The 24,302-nt window shown below is 41.1% G+C and overlaps 1 protein-coding gene across 3 annotated transcripts in view; it reads right to left on the bottom strand.

The window, feature by feature from the left end:
* CPQ (carboxypeptidase Q) overlaps positions 1-24,302 on the bottom strand; it is a 449,400-nt gene that overhangs the window by 181,904 nt on the left and 243,194 nt on the right. For 2 of the 3 annotated variants that reach the window (XM_032316614.1, XM_032316616.1), the window contains exon 6: positions 17,663-17,776. The exons of the other annotated variant lie outside the window; for it this stretch is intronic. In XM_032316614.1, coding sequence (XP_032172505.1) covers positions 17,663-17,776 — 114 coding nt within the window. The remainder of the gene's footprint in view (positions 1-17,662; positions 17,777-24,302) is intronic. 3 annotated transcript variants of the gene reach the window in all.

Here is a 24,302-nt window from a genome sequence, read left to right as displayed (position 1 = left end):
TTCCTTAGACAACTATATTTGGTAAATGCTATACCAGCATATATTGTTCTAGAGAAAGTCGTTTAACCTTATTTTATACAGTGTCTCCAAAATGTTTTATCCATCCCTTCAACAAGCATTTATCAAACCACTATGTGACAGATGCCACACTATGTATGTGTTTGGATTAGAGCCAGAAACTTGACAGACAAAGCCTCTGTTCTTCTGAACTTACATTCTAACTGGAGGACAGGTAATGACCAAGTAAACAAAGGTAACTCCAGGCAGTGACACATACTGTGAAAAAATAAAATCAAATGATGTGTCAGAGAGTGGTAAGGGGCTCAGTGGCCAGGAAAAGCCTTCTCCAAGAAAAAGAAAGTTTGTGTTGAAACTTGAATGGCAAGAGCTGGCCAGGTGAAGATGTGGGAAAGAAAACTCTGGCTAAAGGGAAGAGCTGCTGCAAAGATCCAGGGGTCAGAATGGGTTTGAGTGCTTGTCTGTCTTCACAACAACCTGTGACACTGCTGCTTGCGCTCTTTCTCACTCTCTCCATCTCAAATAAATAAATAAAATCTTAGAAAAACAAAAAAGCAGAATAGAAAATCAGGAAGCTGCATTTAGGAAATACATGAGGGAACAGAAATATTGGTTTAATTTGAATTTAGGAATTATGATGGCAGACTGATGTAGGAAACCAAAGAAAATTACCAAATGCTCATAAATCAATCCATGTGGAAATGATGATAATAATTTCCTTTCAAGGAATTGCGAAATGCAACATAGTGTATCTAGAAGTCCCAGGAAAGATTTAATGTAGCAAACTGAAATGTGATTTTCTAGAATTACTTTTCTAATCATAGACAATCACCAGATAATTTTGTTTTGGAAACAAAAGTAATGCAAATATATAATTGCCAGAGAAGTCCTGTGGCAGGGAAGCAGAAGGTACGGATTTTTTTTTTTTTTAAAGGATCTATGTACCAGGAAAAAGTGGGGAAGAGATGAACACTGATGATAGAATCAAATGGAAGAGGCTGAGAGTTGGATATCCAGAGGGTATAAGCAGAGATAAATCTTTTCACGGTCAATTGGAAAACTAACGTCAGGGACAGTAGCCCTGAGGGGAGCAGTGTGGGGCACTGGTAGGAACAGGCTGATCAGCGCGCCCAAGGCTCCGTACTGAGTGAAGGGAGCAGCCACTGCCCAATACAAGCCACCTGGACATTACCTGGCCTGACCACAATTCACAGTGTCACACAGTGATGAGCTGAGAGCAAATTCCGGAGAATCTGAAAGCAAACTAACAGTGTGGAGACCCTTCCCCAAGAAGAGGACAGTTTAGGGGCACCTGGGTGGCTCAGTGGGTTAAGCCTCTACCTTCGGCTGAGGTTGTGATCTCAGGGTCCTCGGATCGAGCCCTGCGTCAGGCTCTCTCCTCAGCGGGGAGACTGCTTCCCCCTCTCTCACTGCCTGCTTCTCTGCCTACTTATGATCTCTCTCTCTGTGTCAAATAAATAAATAAAAATCTTGGAAAAAAAAAAAAAGAAGAAGAGGACAGTTTAGGAGCCTGTAGAAACCAGTTAAGAAGAATTCACACATGGCACAGGACAAAATGGCGACAAGTAAACAAGTTAATAAGCAGGATTGTGTTTTATGTTTTAGTAAGAAATGGAATATGGTACCATTACAACAGATTATCTTACAGAAATACATTGTAAGTTTCTTTAATTCCAAATCTTAAAAGAGGTGCTAAACTGGATATAAGTACAAAGAAAATAACCATGCTGCTGGGTACTCTTTCATCTTGAGGAAAAAAACATGCTCAATCCAATCATTTATGGAATGGAGTGCTCTGATTAAATCGATTTCCTGATTAGATAGATTATATTTTTTAAATGTAGTTGTCAATCTTTCTTACAGATATCAGCCACGATTAGTGGAATGGAACAGATAGTCCTGAAGCAGATCTATGTGTGTACAAAATAATTAAATGTAGTATAAAAAAAATTGCTTCGCAACACCAACAGACTATGTACATGCATTATGAAACATCCGCAACAACAGAAATTTAAAATGAGATAATCTAAGTTTTATATTTTTCCTCAACATCCTCACGGATCTCCCTATAACCACTTAAGAGACTTCTGGGTTCTCTGCCCACGTGTACCCCTGAACTGCAACTGTGACCTCCAGAAGGAAAGAGCTCACCACCCAATCCCTGGGACATCAGAGTACTCAGCACAAGCATTCATTCTCCCTGGAGCTTTCCCTTCTCTGGAGCTGAGGGTAGTGGGAGGAGACACTAGCTTCTCCACTGCTTTGAGCAATCTAATTCTATGACCTCTGGGGGGCACTGAAGAGGACTTCTCCACCCAGGGACAGAATAACCAGCACTGGTGTGGAAAGTGAGTCCCTTAGCCCAAGGCTACCACTGAAAGTGATAACCTCTAGGTAATACATGCCTTCAAAAAGAGGAATTTGAGGTATTTCCCCACTACCCATGCCACTAGAAGAATTTTTAAAGTTGGAGAGTAAATATGTGAACACTGTAATCTTTCAGAAGTACAACTGTTTAAAAAGAGTATACTGGCAAGCTGCTCAAATATTCTAAAACAATGAGCAGCTTGACATTTTTGAGACAAATATTTTAAAACTCAGGTCCACATGTGCACTGGAAATTAATGCCATTTGTTCAACTATAATAGACTTGATTCATATCCACTCTTGTATGTTGGATTATATTTGCTGATCTCATTAAACCTTCAAAAGGTTACAGCTGGTTGACATATGAAAAACTCCACACCTCTAGAAGAAGGAATTGTGGACAAGTCCTTTTTTAACAAAACCATTCCTCAGAAAGAAATGGTAAAGCATAGTACTCTGTTCCTTACTATCCCTGGCTATGTATTTAAATGTTTATTATCTATGGATTACTAGCAAAGAAGCAGAAACAGATGACCAAGAACAAACTTGGGCCTGAGAAATGGCAGAACCCACTGGGAACGCCGAGAACTAAGTATAGCGTCATAGGATGCAAACTGGGCATAAACGTTAATGAGACCACATTTGTACTCTTGGCTGTTTGGGCCAAGGGACATTTTGATCACAGATAGGACTCTAGATTTCAGTACTTAGCAATGCCAATTGTCTATCTTTTCTTTCTGAAACACTAAAAAAAGTCCCAGAAAGGGATTTCACCAGGACTAACTCTAAGGGTCGAGTAACTCCAGAGAAACTAAAGCCATCCTTTAAATATGCTTTATATAAAGCTGCTTGAATCAGAGAAAACTTCATGACCATGGCAGAAACATATTATGATCAATGTGGGTTAAATGAGGACTTCCATAATCATGACAGTAATTTCTGCAATAAGATCTTAACAGTTACTAATGTATAAAACCTTCCAGCCTAAAAGGTTTAGTGACACAAATAACTATTACATTGTCAAGTCCTGAGTGACAATGGAAGTCCTAGAATTAACCCTAATATGCATTAAAGGCTACAGCTACCGTGCCTTGATAAATTTCTGAAAAACTTAAAAAAAAAAAAAAGTTACCCTTCTCACAAATGGTTGTATTGTGTCCCTGTAATGCCCTTCATGTATTTTATTTCCTTTATCTTTTGAAAAAGGTTTCTTCAGATTCCTCATTTCCTCAATGATTTCATTTTAACTTATACAAACCAAGAGGGCAAGACTACGGTTTTCTAGTTGTGCAAGTTATTTAATTTTCTTATGCCTTGGCTTCTTGTCTATAATATAGACAAGATAGGAGGATAATAATAATACTTAAATCTTGTTTTTTCTGAGGATTAGCTGAATCTATGTACATCAAGTAGGACAAGACCTGGACCATGGTAGTCAATTATAAAGTATTTGTATTACTTTTACTATTTCAGTGACTTATATAGATTTATGAAAATAGGTTCAACCATGATATAGAGGAAGCTTTCAAGTCCCTGATAATTTACTGCCATGTCAGTCACCTCTCTTATCTAAAATTCCAGCCCCAGAATATCTCTTATTTTACACTGGACAACTAAAGGCCTTTCTGAAGGAACAGAATCTGGGTAGGTCTGGAAGGCCAGCAGCGGACTCCAGCTTTTCATCATTCAAACCACTAGACATGACATGAGTCTGATGGGAGGCTTCCAGAAGGTCAGATCTCCAGAAAGTAATGTACCTAAAGTCCTCTCAGATAAAGTTCAACAGGTTTAGATAAAAGTACAACACAGGAATGCCTAGTTCGAAGTGATGACCTTACTAAAGTCATATTGAAAACTACTTCTTGAAGCGGAGGCAAAGCCCAAAAGAGTGTTTCTCTGAGTGTGGTCCTTGGACCAGCAGTGTCGGAATCATCTGTGAGTGCCACCTCTCCAAGTACAGGATCCTGGGTCCCACTCCAGACCTACTGGATCTGAACCTACACACTAAGCACAGGTCCCAGCAACTTTCATTTTTATTCAGCGCCTAGATGTCTCCTGTGCATGCCAAATTTCAAGAAGCAGTCCTGGAAATCTGACTCAGGTTATGGCACCGAGCTGCACATCTGTGCTATTGGTTGTGGATCCTTTGCGTCCATTATAGGAACTATGGGTTGGACGGATGATCCCTGGCTTACCCGTCTGATATCCCAAGGGTCCTTTTCATTTGCTTCATCCCGGCACCCTACCCCAGTCTCAATCGAAGAATTCAACTCTACAAATCATACCAGGACCAATGGAGGCAGCTGGTAGAGCTGGCCACTCTGAGAACTTGGCTCCAAGAATACTGCCTTTGTAGGATTCCTTCCTTAACATGGTGCCTGGCAAGACGATCATATTTCCATTTACAAAACAGCCATAGAGGACTAGGCTAGACAGGAATGTTTGCAAAAATCAATGCAGCCCCTGCCTCATAGTGATGAAAGAGGAGAATGAAACATGGAAAATGTACCAACTCACTGCATTTTGTGGTTCACTTGTGAGATCAAGTTTGGCAGCCTTGGAAGGACAAAGCTAATTCAGGTTCTGTTAACAAGGGTAGCCACCTTGTTTCTCCAAATTATGAATCAGTATTTATACCTCTCACTTATTTAGATATTGCAAAGTAACTTATTTTCTCTAGAGAAAAGATAAAAGAGAAAGGATAATGATAATAAAGTATTCTAGCACATGTATCACCACTAAAGAAATTCAATATTTCAATAGAAGCTTCAATGGCTAAGCATCTTCCTCCTTCAGTGTTATCTGCCTTATTCTCTCTTTAGCAGTTCAGTTTTCTTGCATCGCTATACTTAAAAACAACAAAAATTATTACATTTGATCCACGGGCATGAGCACAGGATGCACCATGTATGTGCAAAGATATGGAACTGTGCTTTCCCCACCCCTGTGAGGGGCGCAGCAGATTAGACAAACTTCCTCTGCAGTAGTTTGAGAATCCTGGTTCTCGGTTATGCCTGTGACGTCCCTAGTAGGAAAAGAAAAACATCACCTCTGGCAGGAGTAAAATAGGGGCCCTGGAGTGACTTGGCAAATTCTCCAGAGTCCCACAGCATGATGGCCTGGAAACCCTCAGCCCTGAGCCATCTCAATCGCTCCATCTACTCGACCACATACTGATGCTCCGTAAGAACTCATTACTACTAATAGCAACCATATTGTCCACTGTTCAGATATACCGCCATGCTCTGGATAGAAGCCTACAAAGAAAGAACTCTTTACAGAGTGTGAACTGGGGCAATACATGGGCAGCTAAAGTCTGAAGCTGATTTACATGCAAGCCAACCAGGACAAAAGATTAAAGAAACTAGGGACCCAGGCAAATTCAGCTGAGCTCTGGAATGCAAATAAAGTTTACAAATGAGAAAGACATCAAGGTTATAATAGTAAGAGTGCAAGGCCAGCACAAGTTCAGCCAATCCCAGCAGCTTGTTAAAAGCAGTTCTCTCCTACCCCACTGAATGTGCTTCCGGATCTCAAAGTTACATAACCCTATCTGCAACGGCAGCTCCGCACACCATCCATTACCTACATTCCACCCAGCTCATTACCTAGCGCCAGACATGCTTCTATGGGAGAGGGCTGAGAGCAATTTTGTAAGTCCCTGTGTTTTCATTAATGTGAATTTCTCGGCTTTTCTAGGTCAGAGAAACACTGGGTGATTACAAGCTCCTACTTGTATGGAAAAGGAGAAAGCATGCTGGCACATTATAAGGAGCGAATGCCAGGTCCCAAGATTAGGTTAAAGAAGATGGAGAGCTTGGAAGAATGCAGAAGGTATTTTATTTTTTAAGTAAAATAAATTGATAGAATTTCTTCTAGCTCCTGAAGAAATCAATCAAGAAATTTTATAAGGTGCTCTGAGTATTAAATTACCAAAGAAGACTAACTCTAGAGACAAGAAGAGGGCTAACTGATGGGAATTCAACTCCATGTAGCTCTTCCTAGATTACAGTGAGTGAAGAACTGAAAACTCTTTAGTTTTATTCACTCACTCACTCAATCATTCATTCAGTAAATACCTGGTAAAGCCCACCCACCCTATGGACTGAGGTTATTTTCTCCTCGGCATTCCAGAGCCATCTGTCCATTCCTCACCAACTCATTTGCAAGCTACATGCTAGTAGTCCTTTGGATTCTCCACTAGATTTTTGGCTTGCCAGTGAATGAATACATAAAAGAAGGAAAGAAAGGGAGAGAGAGGTAAAGGGAGACATAACTCCTTTCAAGGAGCATGCAATTCAGTTTGTTGTAAAAGTCGTGGTGATCAGAAGTTTGGTGTAAATGGGCCACAAGGGGTCCACGGAGAATTGCTGGTTAGCTCTTTCCTCTCTGTGATGAACTCCTCCATATGGGACCAGCTCTGACCTTCAGCTGATGAACCTCAGTTTCCATGTGGAGCCCTATCAGATTCGCATTCATTTTAGAGTTAGAAAGAATTTCCAGATCCATTTAGCATATTTGTTTTCAATGCATCAACTACCTTTAAATAAATTTAGATTGTGTCGTGATCAGGGAACAACAAGACAAACCAAACAGGGTGGAAGCAGGAAAACAATTTTTACAGAGAAAAGCAGAATTCAGTTTTAAGACAGCCAGGTTAAAAATATTTATTATGGTAAGACAGACTTTGATTAAGCGTTCACATGGCATCCCTGAAAGGAATATTAGTGGTAAAAATTAAGACATCTGAAAATACCAAGCACTGGGGGAGGGCCGGGAACAACCAGGACTCTTACGTACTTCGGGGGGGAATGTAAATTGGCACAATCCCATTGAAAACAATTCGGCATTACCTAGCAAAGTCGAAAATGTGTAAACCCCGTGACCCAGAAATTCCACTCCTAGGTATATGCCCTAGAGCTACTCTTGCATGTATGCACCAGGAGACACAGACAAAAAAATGTTCTTAAGCAGCACTGCTTGAAACAGCAAAAACTGGAATCAACCCCAAAGTCCATCAACAGTCAAATGGGGAGGCGAGCTGTGGCACAGCCACACAGTGGAGTATTATAAAATGTGAAATAAATGAAGCACAGCTGCATGCCACAAAATGGATCCTATGTTTTAAAAAAAAGCTAATTATAAAAGACTATATACAGTTAAAATAGTTCTATAAAGCTTTTTAAAGGGAAAAATGATATACTATATTGCTGAGAGATACCCACATGGAAAAACTATTTTTAAAAACATCAAGGGATTAACACAAAAAATTCAGGCTACTATTTTCAGGATAAGGGGACACAAAGACACCGCTCGGGAAAGGAGCCCAAGGTGGCGGTCATGGGACTAAGCGATCTTAGGTTGAGAGGTGAATTTACAGATGATAGTTTCATTATTCCACTTCACAATTTACAGAGGTGGTATATATTCTCTTTACATTACAAATTTTTTAAAAAATTCTGATATATCATATGATGAAACACTGCATGGCTATTAAAATCATTAGATCCATATGGACTGATAGGAAGAGATCCCAAGACAAATTGTTTAGGTTGATAAAAAAGCAATACACAGAAAAATGCCATAGTGTAATTCCATTTCTGTAACAAGTTAGCAAAGAAATACAAAGCCCATAAAACTAGAAGGGAAGTATTTCTTTGTACTGGATACCTCCTGCTTGCCCCTCCAGCCAGCCTCCTCCCCACTCTCTGGCCAAGGAGGCTGACCTAGATGGACTGCATCAATAAGTTCACATGTCCCCAGCTTCCTGATGGGATCAGCCAATGGGGAGCTTCAGCAGGAAATTAGAAAGAGGAAGAAGAGGGGAGGTCAGTGTGCTTATTCCCAGCTATGTCTCCTGGTCCCTGAGGACTGGCTGCAGCCTTCCACCAAAAGTCTCAGTGCCATCAGAGGGTCCTTTCTACGAGACCTTTTCTGTGTCCAGGTTTCCACTCCCTCTCTGTGCCCTCTCAGGTCTCAGGGTAATATACATGATCTCTCGTGACTTCCCTCCATCCTCCCTACACTTTATAAATGGTCCTTTTACCAAATTCAACTTAAATTATCCTCATTTAAATGCACCATCTATTTTCTGCCAAGACCCCAACTGATGAAATTATATGTGGATATACAAGCATAGAAGGACAAGAAATATATACAAGAAAGGTTACCAATGGTTAACACTAGAACACTACTGAAAGAAGCTAGAAAGAAACACTAATGTTTTGGCCTTTATAGTTCTGTACTGTATAACTTATTTCTAAGAGGCAAGTATTCATGTATTATTTGGGCAAAACAAGTTTTAAGAGTACCCCCCAAAATAATTTTTTAAAACGTAAAGCTGGGAAGCTGAAAGGACTGAATCCCCAATGCCCAGCACAGTGCCAGGCACACAGTATGTGCTGATAAGGAAGGCTGACACTGCAATTCAGTGAACTTTAAGTTTAAAGGATTTCTCAGAAGCAAGGTTAGCATCTATGAAGTTAAGTAATAACAGGGAAAAAGTAAGTACCTACTACAGTAGCTCCACAGAGGCTTCCCAGAGATATAGGGAGTGGTGGTCCCCCATGATACAAACGTGGGCAACAGCTGGTCTTGTCAGCCTGATTTCTGACCTGTACAGTGTACCCATGGCAGAGGCCCCTGGTCCTCTGCGAGCTGAGCTATGCCATGGGGTCTGAGCGTGAGAACTGTACCTGACGGTGCTCATACAAGTGTGTCTCCTAAGATCTGACAGACCTCCAGTACAACTATCTCCCCTTCTGGTATCCAGGGCCTAGACGCTTCTCTGGACTATGATCTGCATCATCAAACCCTTTGACTGCTGAACTGGACTCTATCTGAGCATCTGAAACTGGGGTGAAGGGGTGGACAACAACACCTATCTCACCCCAATAGGTGAATTAAATCTAGTCACAGACTCCCCGCATCTGCTCCACTCAGCCATAAAAACAGGTCCGGCTAAGTCAAATTGTCCTTTGAAACATGTCACTTTGTCTGAGAAGCCTTTTATAATTCATTGAGTTTGGGTTGTTTTCAAGTTTTCTCCTTCTTAAATGGCCCATAGATGCCATGTACTTTCTCTATCATAATATTGTTAATACTGTATTGAAATTGCCCCTTTATTTGTATGTGTCTCTCATTTAACTGTAAGCTCTTCGAAAACAAGAGTTAAGTTTTCTCACTTCTGTATCATAAGGGATACATATGCAGAGTAGGGGGTTCATTAAATACGAGAAGGTAGAAGGAAGAATGGGGATGAGGGAGCCAAGGAAAGAAGAAGGAAGGGAGGGAGAGAGGGAAAAAGGAAACCACGTGCTGCTAGACCCATAAATAGGACAATACAAAATAGATCACCCTGTTTTATTTGCTGTAATAACTTTATTTTTCATTGTTATGTTAGTCACCATACAGTACATTAGTTTCTGATGTAGTTTTCATGATTCATTGTTTGCGTATAACACCCAGTGCTCCATGCAATACGTGCCCTTCTTACTACCTATCACCAGGCTAAACCACCCCCCCCCACCCCCTGCCCATCTAAAACCCTCAGTTGGTTTCCCAGAGTCAACAGTCTCTCGTGATTCATCTCTACCTCAGATTCCCCCACCTTTATTTTTCCTTTCCTTCTCTTAATGCCCTCCATGCTATTACTTATGTTCCACAAACAAGTAAAACCATATGATAATCAACTTTCTCTGCTTGGCTTATTTCATTTAGCATAATCTCCTCTAGTTCCATCCATGTTGATGCAAAAGTTGGGTATTCATCTTTTCTGATGGCTGAGTAATATTCCACTGTATATATGGACCACATTTTCTTTATCCATTCATCTGCTGAAAGGCATCTCGGCTCTTTCCACATTGCTGCTATGAACATTGGGGTGCATGTGGCCCTTCTTTTTAATATAGCTGTATCTTTGGGGTAAGTCCCCAGTAGTACAATTACTGGGTCATAGGGTAGCTCTATTTTTAACTTTTTGAGGAACCTCCACACTGCTTTCCAAAATGGATATTATCACCTTGCATTCCCACCAACAGTGTAAGAGGGTTCCCCCTTCTCCACAACCTCTTCAACATTTGTTGCTTCTTGCTTTGTCGATTTTTGCCAATCTAACTGGTATAAGGTGGTATCTCACTGTGGTTTTGATTTGAATTTCCTTGATGGCTAATGATGATGAACAGTTTTTCATGTGTCTGTTGGCCATTTGTGTCTTCTAAGCCATGTATAATTCAAGAACCCAGGTAAAGATGAAGACATTGGTTCATCACATACTTTGCTAGGGGCTAGCAATGTAATGGTGACAGAAAAAATCAGAGTATATTTTCTTCCGCGCCCCATGCTTATATGTGGGCATGTTTCGTTTTTCAAACTTCTGATGTTTCTTTCTTTTTTTTTTTTTTTAATTTCTGATGTTTCTAAATGCTCTGAAGTATTTTCTAAAGGTCTCTCTGAGATCTTTGGTGCATTTAGATTGTTTATTGTATTTCTACTAATTGTTGTCAGGCAAAAGATTTTGTGAGTGAGTTAACTGGCATTAAGTACAACTATCAGAGACCTGCACTGGTTCCTCTGCACAGAATTATCTCAAGAATTCTTTGCCAGAGTAAAGAAAATGAATGTTTAATGTTGGCCCCCTCTGTCTCTCTCATGGCTTTACAGAATTGTGCGGTATTTGAAAAGCATCAGGGAAGGTAAATAAAGAAGGGCTGGTGTTCCTTTTTTAAACACAAATGAAACCATTAAGCAAATGAGTCAGAAATCATATAAGAGAACATTAGAAATTAAAACAGACTTGAAAATGATTTCTAAAAGACTTTAGGCAAAAATTCCATTTAATTCATTCCAGAAAAATTATTTTAGTCCCACCACACGGAATGATGCTACCTTCTGACTCCCCACCACCACTCCTCCCTCCTTCTAATATGTAACCACTGCACTGCATGGCCTCACTATATGAGGGTGAGAGAATGTAGCACTTCACTGCAACAAGCCCTGAGTTTTCTCCAAGCCCATGACAACTACACAAGCCCACGGAAAGAAGAGAAAGAATACAGCCACCACACAAAGTTATAATTTCCCATCCTAATGTTCACGACTTGCCTTGGGCTCCTACACATAGGCTGTTGTGCTCATGAGTGAGGTAAGCAGTACATGAAAAGAGGGAGGACAAACTAGGATACACAGTTGGGAAGACAGTTAAATAGCATCCACTTTCAATTATCCACATGTGGTTAACCAATGGAGACCTTTGCATCCCAAGCTGACTTCCTGGAAGACCATCAGAATAAGATTTATAAGTGGACAGGGTAGACAATTACTCTGCGCTATGACTTGGGAGAGCCTGAAAAATCCTAAAATCCAAAATCACCACCTTCTCCACCCCTTGCCCCACCACTGGCCTTTCCATGATATACAAAATTCCCATGTAATATGTATTACAACTATGACAGTACTTTACAAGAGGAAAATGCTGTCATCGCTATAATACCTTAAACTGTTATCAGTGTGTGGTTGGTTGTGTGAGGATGATGTGTGGTCATGTGTGGGTGGTCATGTGTGGTACACATACTAGCCTGATATCCATGTCCTCTTCTTTTGCAAACAGAAACCTGGTTTCCTCTTGTGAACCACCTCTTTCTCACTCTCAGTCCAAGCTTTGGATGAGACTAACCATGATTCATGTTTCTAGGAGTGATTATCCTACCTAGTCTTAGACAATCACACATCTAAAATGTCCTACCACAATAAAAGCAGACAAATGACTCTAATCAAACTAATCAAAGTCCTATTTAAAACTTTTTCCAGAAAAAACATTTCTCTATTTCTCTTGGAATGCTAAGATGGCAGGATATAAGTCCAGAGTGCTATAAAGGCCTTTTGGACACTACTTGTAGGCCATTTGCCCGAGAATGAATCATACTGAGAAAAGCAGAGCTTTGTGATGGAGATGCAAACACCTGACATCTTCTAAAAACCTGGATTCAGCCCTACCAAACCCTTCAGTAATATAAGAGAAGACATTTCCTTCTTATTAAACCAGTTTCACTACATTTCTGAAAACTAAAACTCCAACGGTTCCTGATTAATACATAGGTATGAATGCTCTAATCTGAATGCATGGTAGAGGAACATGCCGGACACATAGTGGAAGGAAAAGAACATAATTGGGGATCACAGAGATCTCACTCTGTCCCTAAATGCTTATCCTTGGACATGTTCCTTCATAAAAAATAAGGGGGAGTTCTAATAATGAACTCTAAGCTCTCTTTAAGCTTTGACCTATTACAATTACAGATACTTAATCTATATATAGATTTTGGGAGTGTGGAGAAGAGCCAGAAAAAGGCTGCTATAAACAGCACATTCTGCAGGCAAAGTGAGGTGGGAGTTGGGGGCTTGTTTAGCTGAGCTGACAGGAAGGCACTGGCAAACAAAGGTGGGCTGCTGACGGAAAATGAATGATAATGCAGATGAACTTCAATGACTTAACAATTTTACCAGCATCAGCCCTGACTATCAAAGAAACAAACTTCTGAGTCAAGGTCAAAACCTTTGTATTATCCATTCTCCTCTAGAAGGAAGGCTGCCCCAGAGGTGAGGAGATAAAGGAAGCTGCTGACATAACTGATATGTGACTTGGCCTTTTTGCTCCATTGTGTCCCATCTGGAATGCCCTCTTCACTTGGCTCTTCTGGCCTAAAGTCTACCTGACCTTCAGTACCCAGTTGAGGCCCTTCTCCACAGGCTTCCCATGTCACTGCATCGCACAGAAATCTCTCTGTTGTCCTTAATCCTAGATCACTTATTATGATTCCTCTCACTTAATTACTTAAAAAACACCTCTCTGCAATGATGGGAGGTGCCCAGAGGATGCCAGAGAGCTCAGCCCCCAGGGCACTCAGCTCCACAGAAGTTGGCTGAGAACTTAGGTCTCTGGCCTCATATTCAGAGTTCTTCCCTCCATATCCACTAATGACACCTATGCTACCTCCTCTTCATGCTCCTGTTGCTTTTTTACTGAATGTTCATTTCAATAGTTCCCTCCCCCTCCACTTCTGACCAATTTCTTACTGAATGCCTCTTATGTGCTAGGCATTGTGTGGGTTCCTGATGAACATTTTCCATAACCATCACAATCACTCTGGAGATACACTTTACAGATGAGGCACAGTGAGGCCGAGGGAGCTGCTCAGAATCACTTGTCCATCTCCTGGCCACAGCTAAGAATGAGAAGAGCAAGGATTTGAAACTAGAGTATCTGGCTATGAAGCCAGTCTTGTCCTTCTCTATCCTCATCACCACCACCAACACCACATTGCTATCACTGCTGTTGGGTAGCAACGTGTGGTCAGTAGAAAGACATTAGCTAAAATTCTCCCACCCTTATGATGTCAGTTTTAATCCAAAATACTGACTTCCCCCAGGAAGCCTTTGCTGACCACCACACCTCAGAGCAGGTTGGAGCCCCTCCTAAGTGCTTTGATACCACCCTGTGCTTTCTCTGCCTGTTTTCACATTTAGCTAATGGCTTGAAAACCCCAGCTTTCTGTCTCCTCCACTGAATCAGAAGCAACTTAAAGGCAGGAACAACATCTTGTCAATTGCTTATTCTGTAAATAATTGTTGCATAAATACAGTTGACAAAAGTCCACAAGAAGCTTTTGCTGACCTTACAGAATCACTTTCCATTTCACCCTGGCCCCCTCAATCATACCTTCCAGAGGGTGCAGCCACTTAGAAGCAGAAGAACAAACTGGCCTGGGGATGCCAATAATAGCAAAAGAAAAAATCATCTCCTTTGACTGGGGCTACACACTTGGCGTTTCTCACCAAAGTTGGTACCTGTGACCGTACTGAGGCCAAGTCAAAGAGAAATTGAGCTACTTTCAAGAGACAGATGGCAAAAGAACACAACATCTGCTAGACCTTTCAGATCAACAGTTCTCTGTGGCAAGAGCTTTTGGTGGTTCTTTGCAAACACCCAGTGGGCCTCACTGAGCCGTGCAGGAGTCTACAGTCTGAGAGCTGACGAAATAATCTCTTTAATCTGTTGTGGCAATTTTTGTGGGATAAACCAGTTGGGAAGAAACCAGTGGTTGCTGGAGAACAGTGAAAATATTTTCAGAAAGGCCTCAATGCCCTCTTGCATGCATTCAGAATCACAGCATTTAACCCTTATTCCACAAACATCTATTGTGATGTGAGCAGACATTTGTGCAACAAGTATTATTTTTTATCTATTAAGAATCAAGTACTATCCTAGATGCTGGAAAGGTCACTGAACGAAAACCTGGTGTCTCAAATGAACTCTTTAACCTGGAAGAGGCTGCTTGTAAGGCCATTTATACTCACCGGGGTCAAAGTACAACTACTTTATCAGATAAACTAATGAGTTTTTTTGAAAAGCATGACCATGAAGTAATTCGTGATGACTGAAAAGGCAGGTTGGAGCCAAGTTGTGAAGAGCAGGGAAAGAACATAATCAGTTTTGTATTAAGTGGTATTTAGAGCAATGATGACATTTAGTAAACTGATTAGTTGATACAGTTAAAACAGATGAACTAAAGCTAGATATCCCAACATGGATAAGTCTTTAAAAGTATAATAATAATGTTGAATTAAATCAATCCAGTTGCAAAAGGGCATACTTCTTATGATACTACCTGTTTAAAAATTTAACACTAAAAATCAATAACCTAATTTGTTTATGGCATGTGTAATAAAAACAATCAAAAGAGGCTTACCAGTGATATATACAGTCTTCAATAAGTGAATTCTATAGGAAGATACCGGAAGATACGGGCAGAACTTTAACTATATCTATATTATTTTGTTTACCTGCTGGCCTTCCTTCCTCCCTTGCTTCTTTTCTTTATTAAGGAGGAATCTGAAGCAAATATAGCTAATTGTTAATATCTGTTCAATATGCAGAGTGAAGATATACATGCTTGTCTTTTTCTGATTTTTTTGTGGTTTTCTAGTATGCTTGAAATTTTTTTTTTTAAATAATTTTTTAGAAAAGAAACAAACACTGAGTTTAGGAGCTCAGTGTTAGAGATTGTTACATAGGAAATCCAGAAGAAAAGATTTTGAGTTTCCCCCTGGGGAAGTTACTGATTGGCTAGAGGGAAAGAGTCCACAAAGATCCATAAATATCATTCAGGGCAAGAGGACTAAACTCACACCAGGGGGATCTTGGTTCACTAGAGCATGTTCTACTCAAATCTTTCAGCATCCCAAGATGTAATCTGGCCCTCTTCTCTCAACCCTGTCAAATGAGGTAACTTCTATTTGGAGCAATTTTTCCTTCAGAACTCTTTTTGGAGATGAGAGAAATAGGGTATATGGAGAGAGCAGCAGTCCTAAAAGTTCGAGATAGTCAGACTACTGTCTTGTTAGTCCTAGAGCTCAACAATACCAAGCTAAGGGATAGCTGTGGGCGCTTCAAGTAGGGATTCCAGGCAAAGAAATGGAGGGTGTACCAGAGCAAGCTAAGCCTATGGCAGCCCCTGTGCATTCTTCCTATGTCTGTTCCTACTCCAAAGGCCAAGCGTCACCCACCTTAGGTGTTCACAGGAGCTGTACAGGCCTCAGGAGCTCTGGCACTCCAAGTTGGTAAATAGAACAAGAGCAAAAGACAGACTAGGGCTATAGTAAAAACAAACAAGCAAGCAGTGGGGTTGTACCAACAACCCCAATATATCCAGGGCTACCATAAAAATGTAAGACTAAAACTTCATTTCTGCCAAAACTTCTTTGGATAAGAAGGAAACAAACTTGTCCTTTGCGGTGCAATTGACAAGTTAAAGAAGAAAAAAGAGAGAAATGAAACCATTTTACCCATTTCCTGTCAGAACCTAGCATGGCTATAAAGCAAAAAGGCCAGACCGGCATTGCTGAACTTCAGTGAATGGCCTTGATCCCTGCAATACGCTAAGGGCAAGTCAGGTCCTCTTACCCAGTAATGTGATCTTTGCTTCACAACATCCTTTGTGGGGAAGAGGGTAAAAGAGGCTAGAGGCCTACATGTGTGTCTGATGAAAGGTCAACGTGGCCTTTGGTATGCACACAGCTGCTGACAGAAGAAGTGGAGAACATTCTTGGGTTTCCTCCCGTCCCTCTGCCACCTGCAAGGGGACCACCTGCCAAGGGAGCTGATGCAAAGGAAGGTTGTAAGACTTAACACACTGATGTCCTTCTTTGCCCCATGAATACCTCTCTGTGGGACAAACATCTCCCTCCTCCCAGCAGTGTTGACAGACCCAGGTCCAAGGTGATACCAATCTGCCCAACATTCCAATAGCTCATCAGAATTCTTTCCTTATCTTGGAGTCCAGCCAGCTACAACTATCTCCATTCCTACCCTTTGCCAGGCAGTGAAATGACACATCTGTTGGTGCTCCCGTGAAGGGAGCTGGCACTGTCCTCTTCATTCTGCAGACCTGAAAACTCATCTCTGGGAGAACCAGAAGCACAGTGAAGGCTTTCCATCTAAACACTGGGAAATGGGCGTGTGCAAATTTTGCCTTCGGCTAAACAGATGGTATAAAACTAAAAATCTCCAAAGAAAATCATCCTTGTTACCAGAGATAGAATTTTTTGGTAATAGTGTTTGTGAAACTTTGATTTATTTAGAAATAACCAAAGATTAAACTTCTGAAATAGCAATTCTATGGACTTCATTCTATAGAGGAGCTGGCAGGAAAGATCAATTCTTTACTCCAAAGAGACTCTGCACAGATGAACAGGATTAGCATTTCAGTATTTCCCCAAAAAATGACTCTAGAGAAAAAAGAAACATAACAATACTCGTTTAATTCCTCACTTATTGAAGATGTAAGGAGTTCTAGTTGCTAGCCATTCACTGGGCTAAAAGAAACACGTGTCTTTCTTGACTCTAACTTTCTATGTGTTTGATTCCTTGATCTTGGGCTCATGTGAAGCTGAGGGATTTTAAGGAGAGAAGATGACACTGTATTTTCCCGGTATATTTCTACTATGATAGAAACACTTATAGTTTCTGAATACATGTCAGGAAACCTGTATCACCTTCCTGATCTCCTAATAGGGAGGTTCAGGCGGATAAGCTTCTCTCCTCTTGGTTTCGGACTGTTCCAGCTGGGGATGTTTCTTGATATATTACCTGATTGAACACAGTCCCCCAAACAAAAACATAGACACACACACACACACACACACACACACACACAGAAAAGCCCATTTTCAAAGTAAAGCAATTTGCGAAGAAACTTACTTCCGGGACATAGATCCACTGAATACTGAACTCTTTACATGCTTTTTTCGGTTTGAAGGAAGCACAAGTAATTGTATTTGAGCATAACTCACGCGTGTGCTTACATACACACTCCTGAAAATAAGAGAATATAGTGAGCGTACATTTTCAACTGAAGCTCTACTGTATAAAAACACTTAGGGGGAAAATTAAGTGTGATTCAGAGAGACAGAATTGGCAAAAAGCCATGCTCTGAACTAAGCTGAAGAAAACTCTAGGAATATCCTACTGGATTTTTTAGATTAAACCAGAGAAGTAAGGAGAGGGGACTGTGCTCTCTAGAATCGAAACTGAGAAACTTGAGTTTATTTGGGGAAGAATATGAGAAAGCTTAGAAAGAGGAGCAATTCTGTTTAATCTCCTAAAGCAGATCAAAAGAGTGACAAGGATAACTTCTTTACATTGTAACATGACTGAACGTCTTCCCACATTCCTCCTAACCAATACAGAGCAAAACATTCCTCTGAACCAATACAATGGGTCTCCTCTACTCACCAAGACTTTAGCAAGGCTTTCCTCATGCCAATGAAATGATTGTTACACATTCCATTTCTTTTCCCCTTGTAAGAATCTCTCCAGGAAGTTTTGGTGCCCTATCATGGAAGAAAGAACGAACGAACGAAAGAAAGAAAGAAAAAGAGAGCGAGAGAGAGGAAGGAAGGAAGGAAGGAAGCAAGCGGGTGCCTGGGTGGCTTAGTTGGTTAAGCAACTGCCTTCCATTCAGGTCATGACCCCAGAGTCTTAGGATCGAGTCCTGCATTAGGCTCTCAGCTCCATGGGGAGTCTGCTTCTCCTTCTGACCCTCTCCCCTCTCATGCTCTCTCTCACTCTCTCTCTCTCTCCAATAAATAAATAAAATCTTAAAAAAAAAAAAGGAAGGAAGGAAGAGAGAGAAAGAAAGGAAGGAAGAAAGAAAGAAAACAGAAGGAAGGAAGGAAAGGAAAGAGAGAGAGGAAGGAAAAAGAGAAAGAAAGAAAGGAAAGGGTGGGGGAAGGAACCAAGCACCTGGGATTTTAAACTATCACTCATTTAAATCAGAATGATCTTCCATCATTCAAAAGCTTTCACAAGCTCTTAATATAAATGCTTGTTAACAGTTCATTAGGAAGTCAGGTGCAAAAATAAGGTTGGAAAGAGAGAGAGCATCTTTTCACTGAGAATAAATTATAATAAAAATACAGGTTTTAAATAATTTATAATTCCTTAAAAGCGACCTGGGTTGAGGAGTTCAGGCTTTGTTTCAGACTCAGCAGAAAGCCTTCAGGCTCTGGACTCCTCAAATTAAAATCAAATCCAAATCCAAGCAAATTGTTTCTTCTGATTCGCGGACCTCAGACCTGGCATATGATTTCCCTGCATCAGGATCTGAACTTTGGAAGCCCATCTTGCAAGCAGCTTTCAGTCCCTGAACAAAGTTGAAGAGACCTCTGCTTTTCAAGGGGAGAGTTAGTGATGTGAAGAATCTGGCTGCTCTTCAGAGCACAGCTGGGTGGGTACAGTCTAAACACAAGGCTGTTTGCTTTCTGTTCTGGAACCTTCGAGCGTGGAGGTAAACTGCTTACCCGTGTTTGCCTGTGTTTGCCTGCCATGGGCAGGAGAACCCGATCAAAAAGGTTGCGGCCGGCAAAAACACAAACATCCGATAGACAGGCATCACCCACAAATCACAAGGCTGCCTCTGCTGCTAAATCCAAGGTCAGCAACTCTTTCTCTTGCAATCCTCTCTCATACCATGGCCCAAGTGTTAGCTTATTTTTAATTCATACTAGGCAGACATTAGACAGCTCACAAGAAAGGAACGTGAACCCCATAATATTGAATTTCCTGACAACTGATTTATGCTACCATGCCAACATTAACTCCATTTAATTTAATTGCTTTGGTTTACGTTCTTGTGAAAAGCACAAAGCAGGAAGGTTATTAGTGCATAAATGCCCTGGGGTTTGGAACTGAAGGAGCACTTTTCCCATACTCCCTGTCTTATGATATTAGAGAATGCTTCCTGAGAGTAAGAGGAGGGCATGGTCAACCTAAAATGAACTGAGTGATTGGTCGGTTGTAAAACACCATCATGAACTTGAGCTGCACAAGATCTGCTAGTCTGGCCTTGCAGATTTTTAGTGACTGTGTCTATTTTAAGGTGGATGCAGCTGGGGGAGGGCGCAACTACCTCGTGGCATAATGTATACCATGGGATAAAGCATGGCAGGGTGGAGAAATAAAGCAGAATTAACCACTGAGTGCAAATGTCACTGTGCTGATAAACAGAGATTAGAAGGACCATCTCAGGGCTGGGTTTATCTGTAGGAAAGGAGGACCTGGGGTCTGAGCAGATAAGAGAGGATGGTGGAACTGTCTCAGCTCCCTTGGTTTCTGGAATATAAAGTGCCTCTCTGATGTGCTTCTAGGTTGAGGTAAGTGGAGCCATGGCCTAGCTTCCCACAAAGAGTGCTTAGACCCCCTTAACTGTCCCTCTTCTGGGAGAGCAGTGAGCTTTCTGTATTTCCTCAGCATCAGCTCATTCACAAGGAGCTCATCCCCACTATCCCTGGGCCAAGACCACCCCCTTGCAGAATTCCAGGGGGCATCATTCTCAGGGAGTCAGGAAGTGTGTGAAAGCAACCCCTCAGAGCATAACAATGGGAATGGAGGCCCTGAAGCTCTGTGGCTTCCCTCTCCTTGAAAAGGTCTTGGAAATCTATAGAAGGCCAGTGTAACCCAGAACTGTCCTGCCTGTGCTTTGTTTCCCAAAAAATCCTTTAGTTTTAGGGAACTGACATGACCCAGCTCTGCTAGACTAACATTCTCCTGGAAGATTGCAGCTGGTTGCTGCACTGTGGGAAAAAATGGGGGGGGGGGGCAACCTTGTTTATCATCCCTGCCCCAAAAGTTATCAGGAAGTCCAACAGGTATCTCAATCAATCATTCACCCTCCCTTCCCCAGCTCTGCCTCTTTTGGAGATGTATATAGACTCAGAAGAAACTGTGAGGAGTAACCTAAGACATTGCCCTCTGCCCTCAAGACAGTGTATAAATGCAGTCACATGAAAATATGTCACATTTTAAGCCTGAAGGAAAGATTGCGTAACCTTATTCACAAAGCCCTTCCCAAAGTTTTCCAGTAGTAACTCTGCTACCAAAATTTCTCCTGTAGCTTAAGCTCATTTGGTCTTTTACTATTCCAGACTAGAAAATCTTTCATGTAAGAAATATGGCAGGTTAAAAAAAATAACAAACAACTTCTGTAAAGAAATGAGGATTGACTTTCAGATCTTCCTAGGAACCTGTACTTTTATTTCCAATAAGGTAGCCCCAGGGCTCAATACACAGGAGGCATTCCTTAAATGTTTACCGAATGAATGATTTATTCAAACATTCCAAAATTGGGGGGCAAGGTTTTTTTCTCCTGCAGTGACAAAAACAGGAAAAACAGGTTGAAGCTAGAAAGAGACAGACTTAAACCTGAACTGTTCGAACTGCCCATAGAAGGATCTGCATTAGAGAATGAGTTCATGGTCACTGGGGGTATTCAAGCTGGACAACCAGAATGTTGTCAGAGGTATCTAGGAACTGGGAGGGTGGTTAGGCTGGTATGATCCTCAGAGGAACTTGAACCAGAATACAAGGCCAATTACAACATTCTTTAAGAGGTACAACAAGATTTTCTAGGTCTTCAGGGAAGGGAGCAATGACATCCGGGTAGGGTGGTAGTTCTCTTCCTTGGCTATACACTGTGACCACTTGAGCTTTTAAAAATAAAGAGACTTGGGGCACCTGGGTGGTTCAGTGGGTGAACCCTCTGCCTTTGGCTCGGGTCAGGATCCCATGGTCCAGGGATCGAGCCCCACATCGGGCTCTCTGCTCAGCGAGGAGTCAGCTTCCCCCCCCCCCCACCGTCTTGATCTCAGGATTAAGAAATCTATGGGCTCCACAGACAGCACAGAGTCTCTGTCCCTCTCTCTCTCTGCTTCTCATCCCATTTGTGCTCTCTCTCTCCCCAAATTAAACTTTAAAAAAAAATAAAGACAATTGAGTCTCATCCCCAAAAGTGCTAATTTAAATGATCTGGGTGTAGTTTGGGCAAAGAGACTTTTGACAGCTCCTCAACAGCATCCCGTTCCCCAAGATGCACTGATCTGGAAGAAATAGGAGAAGCTTCATTAAAGAAGAAGAAATTATGCCTGTGCCTTAAAGTTTGGGTAGGATTTGAATAAATGGAGAGAAAGGTAGAGACACTCCTGGCACAACCTGGTTTATGTTTGATAAAAACATGTTAAGGAGCGCCCATAAATGAATGCAAAAAAGAAGATCAATTCACTAATTTTTGGTACTATTCATGGGCTCTTGTTCTTAGGTATAAATTCCAAGTGGATTTCTTTCATGCATTTAATAAATATTTCCCATTTATTAGTCACTCACAATTACTTTCATCCTCAGTCAGTAGTAGGGGATGTGTAGTACAGGATCATATAAAACGGTGGGTAGATATGTTAAATTAAAAACAATACAAAACAAAACACAAAATAGGTCAATTCAATGATAAAGGGTTAATGAAAGTCTTTTCAATGGACCCAAAGTAGATGACATTCGAAGTTGGACACCTGAGAAAGTATTACAGCCATAGAATTTCTTTGTCTTTTCATTAGTTCAACAGTACCTGGTAAATTAAGCCCAGCAAACGAAGCACTGAATAATCAATCATTGTATCTAGTCTGGTTTTTTATCCATCTCCTCTTCTCTGAAATTGAGTATTTCTCTCCCAACTTTCCATGAAGAGTGTCAGCTTCCTAACACACATAATTAGGGAGTGAATGGGTGATAAAAGAAACTGCATTAGCCATTAAAAGAGTTATGCTACATGGATGTAATCATTCTTCGTAAAATTTAAAAAAAAAATCATCGCATAAGAGTTGCAAAATATTCTTTTCAAATGATAGATGATAAATCAAATGGGCATGATTAATGTCAGTACAGGGAAATTTGCAGTGGTGCTTTTGGCTGCAATATTTTTCCTGTCTGTATAAATCTGCTGAAAGGAGGTTGCAGAGAAAAGGGAAGCTATATATATTCAGGAAATGAGTAAGTCCAATTCTAAACATAGTGCTGTGTTTCTGCACATGAAATAGAGTAAACGCTCAGTCTGGTAAACTTAACTGGAAAATGGAAAACTCGCATGCATTTCCATTTCAAGCAGTTGGGATGGCCACAGAGGTTGAGGCAGATGCTTTGGCCACCCCATCTCAAAGCCTGCAAGCCTGCCTTGGGGTTCCCCTGTAGTCTTGGTGAACAGAAACTGTTCGTGCCCCTGTCCTCTGCTTTTCTGCCCAAGGGCTTTCCCTAGCACTGGAAGCCTACTATGAAGCAATCTGGAAAATGCCACGGATTTAATGCTCCCAGGGTAACTTCAAGCAAGGAAGACAACAGTCAGTAGATAAACATCTCAGCTTCACCATCTTTCAGTGGGACAATTCTAAAACGTTCTACAGAGTTTCCCAAAAAAAATCCCACAGGACTGAGGCCAGTTGCCTATAGCAATTACCCATGTCTTAAATGCATCCTTTTGGGATTTTTTTCCCCTTGTTTTCCCTGTTTATCTCACTTTGGTTTCCTGAAACCACCTACCAAATAGACTGTCTACATCAAATTCTCTATTATAGGGTCTGCTTTTGAAGAATCAAACTAAAAACAGAGTATCTAATTTTTCATTATCTTCTGACTTTGGTCAGGGAAATAATGATGCTTTGAGAATACACCTTGCATGCACGCAGTAGCTGCTCAATAGATGACGGATGGACGGTTGGACAGATGGACGGACGGATGGGATGATGGGTGAGTGGATGGATGGATAAACAAGAGTATTATTACTGGGGAGAATGGATAAAATAATAAGATAAACACTGGCCATTGGGAAAAATAATATTGGAAGAAAGAGAGAGAAATAGAAGATAAAGGATGACTGAATTATTCCCATTGGCTAGGTTCTAGGATCTAGTTCAGTGATTCTGATCTACAGAGTTACACCAGTGTAGGGATGAAAAAAGAAGGTATTCCATGGGAGACAAACACATTAAAAATATACTCTCTTTGAATACCCAGACCATATGTTTAGGTGCAATACTACTGATGACTCAAGTTCATATTTTACAAGGCTTCTTTATACTTCTTTGCATCATAATGTTAACAATTTCAGCTCAATGCATTACTTTTAATACCCAGGTTAGAACTTTGATTTCAAGAGAGATGATATTAAAAAAAAAAATCAAGCAAAGATAGTATAGAAGCCAAGGGAAGAAAGAGCATCAGAAAGTCAAACTGGTTAATTGTGCCCAGTGCCACTAAGAGGTCTGATACGATCTTGACTGCAAGGTCCTAATCCCCACAGCTGAGTCTTGGCTAACTAAGATGGCTTCCATATTCAGGGGCAATGGTTCCTGCAGATAGGGTTGAACAACTCCTAGTAGGTAGTCTACTACCTTCTACTTACTTTTGGCCCAAAGAAAGATGGAACTGTCCTGACAGAGGCAGCTCTACCAACTCCCTATCCCTACTGGGAATTCATTCTCATCGAGACATGGACTTAGGGGAGTGGACCAATGTTAAG

This window comes from Mustela erminea, chromosome 16, assembly GCF_009829155.1.
Source record: "Mustela erminea isolate mMusErm1 chromosome 16, mMusErm1.Pri, whole genome shotgun sequence".
Taxonomy (NCBI): domain Eukaryota; kingdom Metazoa; phylum Chordata; class Mammalia; order Carnivora; family Mustelidae; genus Mustela; species Mustela erminea.
The sequence above is the reverse complement of the archived record's forward strand: the minus strand, read 5'-3'. Positions and strand labels throughout refer to the sequence as shown.